The 10,305-nt window shown below is 40.4% G+C and overlaps 1 protein-coding gene across 1 annotated transcript; it reads left to right on the forward strand.

The window, feature by feature from the left end:
* Positions 1-744: 744 nt before the first annotated feature.
* Positions 745-5,293, forward strand: RGS2 (regulator of G protein signaling 2). Its single transcript, XM_034779811.1, has 5 exons — positions 745-944; positions 2,272-2,373; positions 2,484-2,545; positions 3,458-3,624; positions 4,217-5,293. The coding sequence occupies exons 1-5, from the start codon at positions 838-840 to the stop codon at positions 4,409-4,411; spliced, it is 633 nt and encodes a 210-aa protein (XP_034635702.1). The 5' UTR covers positions 745-837; the 3' UTR covers positions 4,412-5,293.
* Positions 5,294-10,305: the final 5,012 nt, after the last annotated feature.

The following is a 10,305-nucleotide window of genomic DNA, read 5'->3' on the forward strand; positions in this document are numbered from 1 at the left end:
TTGCAATACAGGAACTGTAACCCTTTAGTCCCAAAGGGATAATGTTAGTAATACAGATGGTTCAGCAGCGATCCTGGTACATCTTCTCCTTACCAGACACAGGGGTAAGGAGTAATGAGAAATATGAGGCATTTCTTAGCTTAGCTGGCATTTTAAAAATGAATGGTAGAACACAAGCGAGACAATTCCCGACTACTTTCAGATTGCCGAAAGTACAGTAGCAAATCTTATTTTGTTAGCACTATTGTTAACATATTAATCCGGTAATAGAAATGTATTCATGTGCTTAGCCCTTTTCAAGGTATATTTTCCTTTTGCCGGCTGGGATGGGGCCAAGGGGGTAACTTTATAAGCACAGCAGCTAGACCCCCTTGCACTATTTCTACCTATTATCTTTCTCTCCATGTAGGATAATAAGCCAAGTCATTGATCCTACACTTCTGTCTTCAGATGTGCAGGGCATTCAAGCTTTGTGCATACACACACAACAGCCAAAAAAAGAGCTCTCCACCTTGCTGGAATCTGCAATCAGGCGGTTGCGAGAACCAGACCGGTTTTTTGCCAGAGAAGACTGCATAAAGCAAAAGGGAACACTGCGTCAGCACTGTACTCAGTGTAAGAGCCTTTTAAGGACGTGACAGGGGAGTGTGCTTTGGTGTGCTTCCCCACAAGCAAATCAGCGTGCTCAGGAGGTGTAACCGAAACCCAACCCATTCCCCTACTGCCTTCTATAAAGAGAGGCTGCCTTTCTCGCTTTTCAAGTTCAACTTCTGATTGAAGAAAAGGCTGCTGCAGTGGCTGGCAGATCAGCGATAGACCCTGGGATAAAACAAAAGTATGCAAAGTGCAATCTTCTTTGCTCTTCAGCACAACTGTGGACAAATGGAGAAAACTCCCAGCAGCTGCCAAAACGAGGAGAAGAAAGGAAAGATGAAGAGAACTATGTGAGTTTATATATTTATAGCAGGTCTAATTCATATAAAGAGCCACCCTTTGCTTTCAGAACAATGATTCAAACTAGGGAGGTTGCATCTCTGTAGGGAAAAAAGAAACTATTTATATTATTCCTTCATCTATTTGACAGTTGACTTTTTTAAAAAATCACTTTGGGTGCCATATGTGAGCAGTGCAAGAGTGGGTTAATTTATGTATTTGATGTCATCAGGAGTTTTTAAAAATGGAGAAATATCTCCACTGCAAAAACCCTGATGTGCAAAAAATCCTGTATTTGCTGAACCGGTCATTTGATGAGAAATGTAACTGTCAGTGGCAGTCAGAAAGAATGTAGATCTTGTGCAGAAATGGTTTATTTCAGTTCATGTTTGAGTGGTGAAAATGTAAGCACATTTTCTCCCCATTCGTTGTTCACGTAGCAAGCTGTGCAATTTTACATTGGATTGGTGTCTTTAAATGGCTCTGTCATTTAAACTTTTTTACAGGGTTTGCTCCTTGCCAAAGCAAAACAAAAACAAAAAAACGTGAAAATCTTCCATTATTATATTTATAATGAATATCCTGTTTGCACTGTCTGGATAAGACATGATATTTTAAATGTAAGGGACAAAATTATTCTGCAATTCCCAGTTTCATATAGAGGCTAGTGGAGATGATTTTGTGCTGCAGCTCCTACAGAGTTTAATCTCACCTGTTCTACAGATTTCACGATATAGCCCTAATCTGGAGTATCTTCCACACTGAAAATATATTCTTTTAGATTGGGGAGATCCAGTTTTTGGCTCTTCCAAAAATTAGGCAGGAAGAGATTAAATCTCCAAATCCATGTTGATGCACAATTGAAGAGGGTCTTCTAAATATCTGAGCACCAGGAGGCCTCCACCCAATAATTTTCATTCAGCTAAAACTTTCATTGAGTACAGACAACAGTGGTGGGCCCCTAGGGAAGAACAGAGGTCAGTGTGCTGTGTTCCTCACATACAGAAGCACACCTCTGGTTATGAAATTCATAGATGCCTTAGTTACAATTAGTCACTTTCCAGTAACTGTGGGCTCTCTTGCTCCAGTCAGTGGAAAAAAATGCTGTTGACTGAAATAGAAGGATTGGGTCCTATTTTTTTGAAATGGAGAAAGATTTGGGGCTTGACCCACAGTTATTAAGCAGGCAAAACTACCATCAACTTCAAGGGAAATTTTGCATTCTCTTCATAGACTGCAGGATTAGTCCCATCTCTGGTCAAAATGTGCAAAGCTGGAAGGATAGTTTCAGTTAACTCATTTTAATGTATTTCCCCCCTCTTCCTCTTTCTCTTCTAGCATTAAGGATTGGAAAACAAGGTTGAGCTATTTCCTGCAAAACTCTTCCACTTCTACAAAAACAAAGTCCAACAAAAAAGGAATGCAACATACTTACTTCAGGTAACTTAAATATACAGATTTCACTCAAATGAGTCTCAAATATTTTAACATGCAAGGAACAGAAATATATGCTGTGCAATCTAACTAATGTTCTCCGTCCTTTTATATAGACCTTCTCCTGAAGAAGCCCAGCTGTGGTCAGAAGCTTTTGATGAACTTCTAGCTAATAAATGTAAGTCAGTCTGAAAAGAGTAACAAATCAATGTAAAAATATAAACATGTTATGGTCTTGCTGTAGGTTTTGTAATAGAAAAGGCTACTTCAGATAAGAATAAGCAATGGTTTCCCATGTACATCAGGATTATAAATTGCCATTTGAACCTCATGCATGCAGCTTGATATTGGTCTCAGACACTTCTATTTTAAACAACCCAAAGCCCCACTTCATAAAAAGCATGTTCTTTATCAAACATTTTTGTGCACTTAGGAATCCACTCCAAGACAAATCCTTGTTCCAGTGCTATTAGAAATATACACATTAAGCCACTGTGGGCTTGATCCTGCAATGGAGTCAATGAGAGTTGAATCCTCTGTGGGTTTTATAGCCGCTCTGCAAAGAAACCACTTAAATGCTGAACCAAAATATATATTCTATCAGCATTTGATAATCAACTTTGAGTCACTCTTTCCATTGCAAATGTCTTCCAGAGATTTATAGCTCTGTTGCAAATATTTACTCCAGTCTAAAGGTTAACATACTAGAACTCAGATCTGGAGAGAAACTGTATAATGAGGAGTTTTGTTTTATGGTTGTTGGTTTTTTTGTTTTGTTTTGTTTTGTTGTTTTTTGTAAACCTAGCCGTCTGTTAAAGGAAGTGTGCTGATTTTACATGGTTTTCATTTTTTGCACTTTTCCTTCAAAAATAGCTTCAGTTATTTAAAAAGAAAGTCTGGCAAACTGTGGGAGCCTAAATATATACTTTATACACATATACATAGGCAATTATTGAAAGTGTCCTGACAGCTCTGAAAGAAATATGAACACTGTGAACAAATATATTTTTGGTAGGGAAAGACTATTGCTAAATGCAAGATTCCTGGAATATTTTCAGCTCATACATTTCTCCCTTTTCTTGCTCCCCAGATGGTCTTGCAGCTTTTCGAGCTTTTTTGAAATCAGAGTTCTGCGAGGAGAACATCGATTTCTGGCTGGCCTGTGAGGACTTCAAGAAAATCAAGTCACCTCAGAAGCTGATATCCAAGGCTAAAAAGATCTACAATGACTTCATTGAAAAAGAAGCTCCCAAAGAGGTAAAAAGCTGATTTAAAAAAAACCATCACTGCTAGTAATGAGCACTCAATTTAAGCACCACTTCAAGGCTCTCTGAAATTCCCACCCCCATGTCCACCGTGGGCCCATGTTTTGAAATTTTGTTGCCCAAAATGCATTTATGCCCCTGAATGCTGATTATTAACATCCAGATATTACCTTGATACTATAATTTATTCATCCCGGTTTCCCATGTTGGAAAAATGGGCCAGCAGTGTTTTCACAGAGATTCTGGCTCAGATCCTCAGCCTGGGTACATCAGCAAAAATCACTAAAGTCTACAGTGTATTTAAAGAGCATCAGCATTGAAATATGATTGTCATCATTTGAGTCTTTTCAGTTGCCCTAAAGTGCAATACATTACAGAAAATGTTCCTCATTACAAAACTAGGGATCTTATCTTGCAACCTTCTGAAGGAGGAGGCCTTCAGTAGCTTCACTGGGAGCTTTGTCTGCCACAAGGTTGTAGTATTAGGCCCTTAGTGTTAATGAAATCTCACTTTTATCTAACTTGTCTATGGTATTTGCTTGAGGTGAACACTTTCAGTAACACATTCCCACATTCTATTTCAGATAAACATAGACTTTCAAACCAAGAACATGATTGCCCAGAATATCCAAGAAGCAACACACACTTGCTTCAGTGCTGCACAGAAGAGAGTCTACAGCTTGATGGAGAATAACGCGTACCCACGATTTTTGGAGTCTGAATTCTATCAGGAACTGTGTAAAAAGTCACAGATTACCAGGGAGCCTCAAGGGACATGAACTCTGGAGGGAAGTGAAGTGGAGAATTCTATTTCACCTGCTAAGGAAGAAGGCCATGTGTCCTAGCAGCTCCATAATCTGAAAGATTGAAATCCTGAATGTACAGAAGGTTTGCCCAGATGTAGTTGGGGGGGGGGAAACGGACAGAAATATAGCCTAAGGTGGTTTACAGTTGAGTGGTAAACAGTGATGTTAGAAGCCTAGGGATGGAGCCAGGAAAGCTGCTGGCCAGTGTCCAGGGATGATGCATTTTCCATCAGTGAACAGTGCAGAGAGAAGGTATTTCCATGCATTATCATAGCAATGTATATTGTCAGACTCCTTTTGTCACACTGAGAGCGTTGATGCTGTAGGTCAGATAAGATCTGCCTCTTTTAAGAGTAAACAAGCTCTGAGACAGCACAGTGTAATCAAACATTTCTGGGAATTTGGACAGCTTTGAATAATTGATCGCATATTTTTTTTCCTAAACAACTGGTGGTGTGTTATCACTCACTCACTTCTTAATACTGGTTCAGCTAACTAAAAATTTGCCAGCAGCAAATAGATGCATCAGTCTTCCATGTGACACCAAACACTGTCACTGTATAATGCAAAGAGATAAAGAGGGATACATTACACCTCTTTGGAGCAGAAGATGCTGAGTAGCTAACTACACTATACAGGGCCAAATTCTGTCAGTGGGGTTGCATGCAGTGAAAGTAAGGGTAGAATCTGGCCCATAGCAAACAGGAGCTGTATAATACTATGTTATGTAGACTAAGGCGGTGTTGAACACTCCTATTTATGCCAGGAATGCCACAAATCCTGTCTTGAGGACAGCAAAACTTCAATGAAGTGGTCTTTGAATTTTTTTTTATAATAAATTATTTTGATACAAGATTTCTCCGAGTATATATTTTTTTGCTTCCTAACAACTTGTCTTGCCTATACTCCATATATTAAAAAAAAAAAAATCTAGCTACACAAGACACTATCCAGCGATGTACAGATAGGCAGGGGAGAACAGATTGGGAATGGGTGCTATTCTACAGCAACCATTCCTTTACAAGTGGGAGCTTAACTCCTAGCATTCGATAAGACTAGCATAAAGCTCTTAGAATAAGAACTGGCAGTGTCCCCAAAACAAAAAAAAAGGCAGGCAGGCATGCAAGCTTGATTAGTGCAAAGAAAAGCCTCCCAAAGTTTGCAAGACCAAGGAAAGCTTAAAAATCAGTGGAGAAATAAAGCACGCAAAAGAGAAAATTATACTCCTCCCACCAGCCCTAGTTGAAACAACTGGTAGGCAATGAGCCCCACAGATGAGGTACATATATCGCTGGACATGGCCACAAATCTCAGAGGTGGATTTGCCAGTTAGAAAAGAGCAATCAGTCTGTTTCCATTTTTTTTAAATGGATCACACACCTTTACTTATTGGGACTGGAAGAGAAACAGGCAGCAGCATTATTCCTTCATCAGGTCAGATGAGTCTGCACTTGAAAAAGTAGTACCCGCACAGTACAGCTGCAAGTCTGCTACTTCAGACAAGACCTAAGGGATCTGACCCCCAGATCATGAAAACCTGCTCAGAGCAGGATTAAGTGACAGATGTAAAAACACGTCAGCCTTGGCTAGGCCAGTGTTTACATTGTTGCTAGCAGCAATATAGCTGTACGATTGTTGTCAGATGGGTACTAATTTTTTCTAGTATTGACAAAGTAGTCAGTGGAGTCGACAAAAATTCCACCCCCCCAACGAGCAGCAGCAGCATTGTCGGCAGGAGAGCGCTCCTACCAACAAATGAGGTTCACACCGGCACTTTTTGTCGGTAAAACTTCTGTCGTTCAGGGTGGGGAGTTATTTAACACCCCTGAACAACAAAAAGTTTTGCTGATGAAATTCCAGTGTAGACAAAGCCTTACATTATGCCTCTGATAAGGGTCTTTCTTCACTAGACAAGCACCACAGCTAAGCATTGCTAACTCTGTTCTTACAACAGTTGAGTGTACCCCAGGGTGGATAAAAACAATGATTTAAAAAAAAAAAAAAGATTTTTTGATAAAATGCTTTTTGAGGAAGGAACCTATCTAAAGATCATTTTAATTAAGATACATTATAGCTCAAAGATATCTCATCATGGAATAGGGATTATAAATTCTAATTCTATAGTTTGAGACAATATAATTCATGTAATGTTTAAGAAAAGTTTTGTAAATGAGTTCCAATAGTTCATGGATTAGGGACCCAATTTTATGGGGTTCCAGAGGCTTCTGTATAGATTATTTAGGTTAATCTTTCTATCTACCCAATGGGACTCAGTGCTCAGTCTAGAAGATACCATCAGAGACACTCAGTTTAGTAGTTCTCAAACTGTGGATTTGTGTCTCCAGAGATAACATGCTCGTTAACAGTAAAAATATTTTAAATAAATAAATAAGATATAGAGGTGAGAAATAACAGACCTCAACCCTATTCTCCCTCTGCAAATTTGTGTACACAGAGTCAATCCTTTACCTCTCTCTAAAAGTGCAAAGTTTCAAAAAGTTCAATGAACAGAAGATTGTTGGGGACAGAATAAATCTGGACAAGGAGAAGAAGTCTGGAGATAAATGTGAGAAGGGAAGGACAGGCAGTAGAAACAAAAATGAAACTGTTTGAGCAGCATATTCCAGAAGTCTTGAGGTCTTTCTGAGTGTAGCCTTCATTAATTTGAGATCTACCATACCATTCTCTCACTAGAAAGGAAAAACCTATAATGTAGGGTGACCAGACGTCCCGATTTTTAGCTGTTTGTCCCGCGTCCCGACCGATCTCTATCCCGATATTTTGCTCTGCCGGCAGCACCCATTTTTTGGGGTTTTTTTGCTCGGCTTTTTTTTTTTTTTTTTTTTTGCCCCCCCCCTGTGTCCCAATATTTTCTTCATCTCATCTGGTCACCCTACTATAATGGCAGAAGGCCATAAAAGAGACCCAGTTTGGGAATATTTTAATGAAGTTCTGCTACCTGTGAGTAAGACAGGTATGCGTGCAAAATGCAAACAGTGCAACAAAGAAATGCAAGGCCTGGTTGCCCAAATGAAACAACATCTTGAGAAGTGTTCCTTTTCAGGAGGAAGCTGTGTTGAAGATGATGAAAGGAACATGTCTGAACATGCAGGATCTTCAGTAACAACCAACAAGAATGCACTTTTAAGTAGAAATCCATGATTAAATTGAGTCTTCCTGACTAGTGATTTAAATCATGATTTCATGATTTCATGAATCAAATTGATTTAAATCAAATCCACCCTGGATTTGTAATGTTACATTACAAAACCTTTTTATTAAAATAGTTGGGTCTCTCACACACACACTCTCCCTCCCTCCCTCCAACTGCTGCTGTACCAGTCTGCTGTGGGAATCCAACAGTACCTATTCAACAGTTCCTAGAACAGCCCCATTGGACAAAGAGCAATGTGGACATTAGTAAAGTAAGGCAATACCTAAAGGGCATTCTGGGAGGTTGCTATTAACATCCCCATATCCCTTGAGAAATAATTGTATGTATTCTTTTGATGCCTAAAAAGTTACCGTGTTGGGCGACACATGTCCTGCACTCTGGGCATCCTTACAATACAATTGGCACTTTTATATCAGTATCCAAGGACAACAGATATCCTGCTCTGCTCATTCCTTTCACAAGTAGCTGAATAGTTAACTCTCCCTCCTTCCCCAAGCAATGCTCCAACTAACAAAGAAAGACTCCCATTGCACACAACCTCTTCTCCAAATGCCTAGGAGGAAAAAAAATGGGCCTTGGAGCATCTCTGAACGTGGTTAGCCGCTCCAGGCTGGGCAGATCAAGTGTGAGCACCCTCTGGAGTAGAAGGGCCTTGACAGAGAATGCCCTCTCTGCAGTTTACAGGTAGTTTAGTGCCTAGACTAGCACAAGGAGACAGATAATCAGGTCCCAAACTATTCACTTTGAATTCTACTTAGAAACTCATCATCACAAGCAAAATCATAGGATGAGCTTAGTGAAGACAAGGCAGTGCTTTGCTCTGCAAGCAGATTTACTTACTGAATTCCTGGTGTTGCAGGATTGACTGGCTGCTAAGGGCTGAAAATGGCAGTAGGAGGAATTCTACAGGGAATGAGACCTTCTAGACTGCCAGACCTGGGAGAGGTGGTCTCAAAGCTGGCGCGCTCTTGGGCTATTGCAACCTTTCCATTATTGCTTTGTTTAGGTGCCTTCTAGCTGGCCTGCATCACATTGAGCGCTCATTTTGTGCTAGAAGCATAATCAATGACTGCAGGAATAAAGTGATGCTGGCGATCCAGGTCTTAACAATCTTAAATGAGGGAGAGGAGACCTGTTACTATCCTTATAGCAGAGTTGTGAGACTTGTGATGAAATCCTGACAATATTTGGTGGTTTTTATTTTTTAAAAGGTCCAACTCCTGGAGACAACTGACTCGGTGAGAATCTCAGCTTTTATTTTACAGCTGTGGAGAGCTTGAAAATGTGACTCAAAACAAACCCTATAGGTTCAAAAACCTGAAGGTAAATAAAGAGCCCCCAAATTTGTTATTTTTAAAGATTCTCGTTAATTTTAAGCCAACCTCATGATTTTTTTTAATGTTTGGGGTTGGCACCACTAGAGCTGACATTGCCCTGACATTGGAGCACCAGTCAACCTGTATCAGTAACCAGGGTGTGGGTGCTTGAGCCTAGTGTTTGGGACAGGAGTCAGGAAGCAGACAGCAGATGCCAGAGCCAAGGGTCACAGACAAAGTCAAGAGCTAAGAGTCAGAGGCCAGCATCACAACCAGAACCAAAGACCAGATGCCAGAACAAAGTGTTAGAAGCCAGGAATTAGAGCAAAGGGTGAGAACCAAGTTACCTGGAGCAAGGTGAGTCAGACTAGACAGGACTAGGTATGAGTATACACAAGAGCTATCACAGCTATGAACAAATGCCTGAAATAGTCATGGACCTGCTGCTGGATTTAAGAGCTGCTGCCCTTTCCAACCAATCAGACCATGTAGCCAATCATGCAGTCTTCTAGAGGCTAGCTGTACGTGTTAGGTTGTCCAAAGACAGGCTCTGCTACAAGCCGTACTTCCTGACAGCGTGGTTCAGAGTTCTGCTTGCCATTGACAAGAGAGTGTTTATACATCTTGGTGATGGGAAGTCTATGGTCTTGAGGTGTATCTGGTCACCTGCAAAGGGGTATGGTCAAAGTTCTAAATATCCCTGAGATAACTAAAAGGGTTTGATTCCAGGTGGAGGGTGGTGTTTCCAATGTGGGCAAGTATCCATTAAAGGTGGTTGGGATTTTAAAAGCAAAGGGATTCAGCCACACATCTTCCATTAATGTATGTCGATAGACCCCTTGCATGACTTTGAAATTCTCAACTAACACTCATATGTCCATTCTGTATCCACCAAAGATGTGAATTGAAAAGGTTGTGACTCCATTGTGACCCCTGGAACAATTTCTGGAAATTTAAATTGGCTAAAAAAGAGGCAAAAAAGAATTCAAATTCAAAAAAGAATTACACATTTTCAGAACTCTAGCTTGTGTGAGAGAAGACAAATTGCAGTCTCTGCTCCACACCGCAGACATTAATGAAGTCTCTATCCCCACAGGGAGACCCCGCTTAGTCAAAGCTCCTTGTCTTATGAAACCTTACCCTGACTACAACAGCAGGGACAAGTTTAAGTATGGAGCTAGACAACAATAGTAGTTTAAATTGGAGTAGTTTGCTGCACAGTATGAATACACCATCCACAAAGCACTCAACTAAACACCCAGCATGCCCTGAACTCCATGTAAAACCCGGGAAGGACTTTCAGGGGACAATTCCTCCTGTGGTTGTTGTAAGTCTTGCTCAGAACTCTGGAGGGGACATTACACAGTTAAACAGCA

This window comes from Trachemys scripta, chromosome 8 (genome assembly GCF_013100865.1).
Source record: "Trachemys scripta elegans isolate TJP31775 chromosome 8, CAS_Tse_1.0, whole genome shotgun sequence".
In the NCBI taxonomy this organism is placed as follows: domain Eukaryota; kingdom Metazoa; phylum Chordata; order Testudines; family Emydidae; genus Trachemys; species Trachemys scripta.

Coding starts and splice junctions, on each gene's coding strand:
- RGS2 (XM_034779811.1), top strand. CDS start 838: ATGCAAAGTGCAATCTTCTTTGCTCTTCAGCACAACTGTGGACAAATG. Junction 2,374..2,483: donor ATGCAACATACTTACTTCAG/GTAACTTAAATA, acceptor CCTTTTATATAG/ACCTTCTCCTGAAGAAGCCC. Junction 2,546..3,457: donor TGAACTTCTAGCTAATAAAT/GTAAGTCAGTCT, acceptor CTTGCTCCCCAG/ATGGTCTTGCAGCTTTTCGA.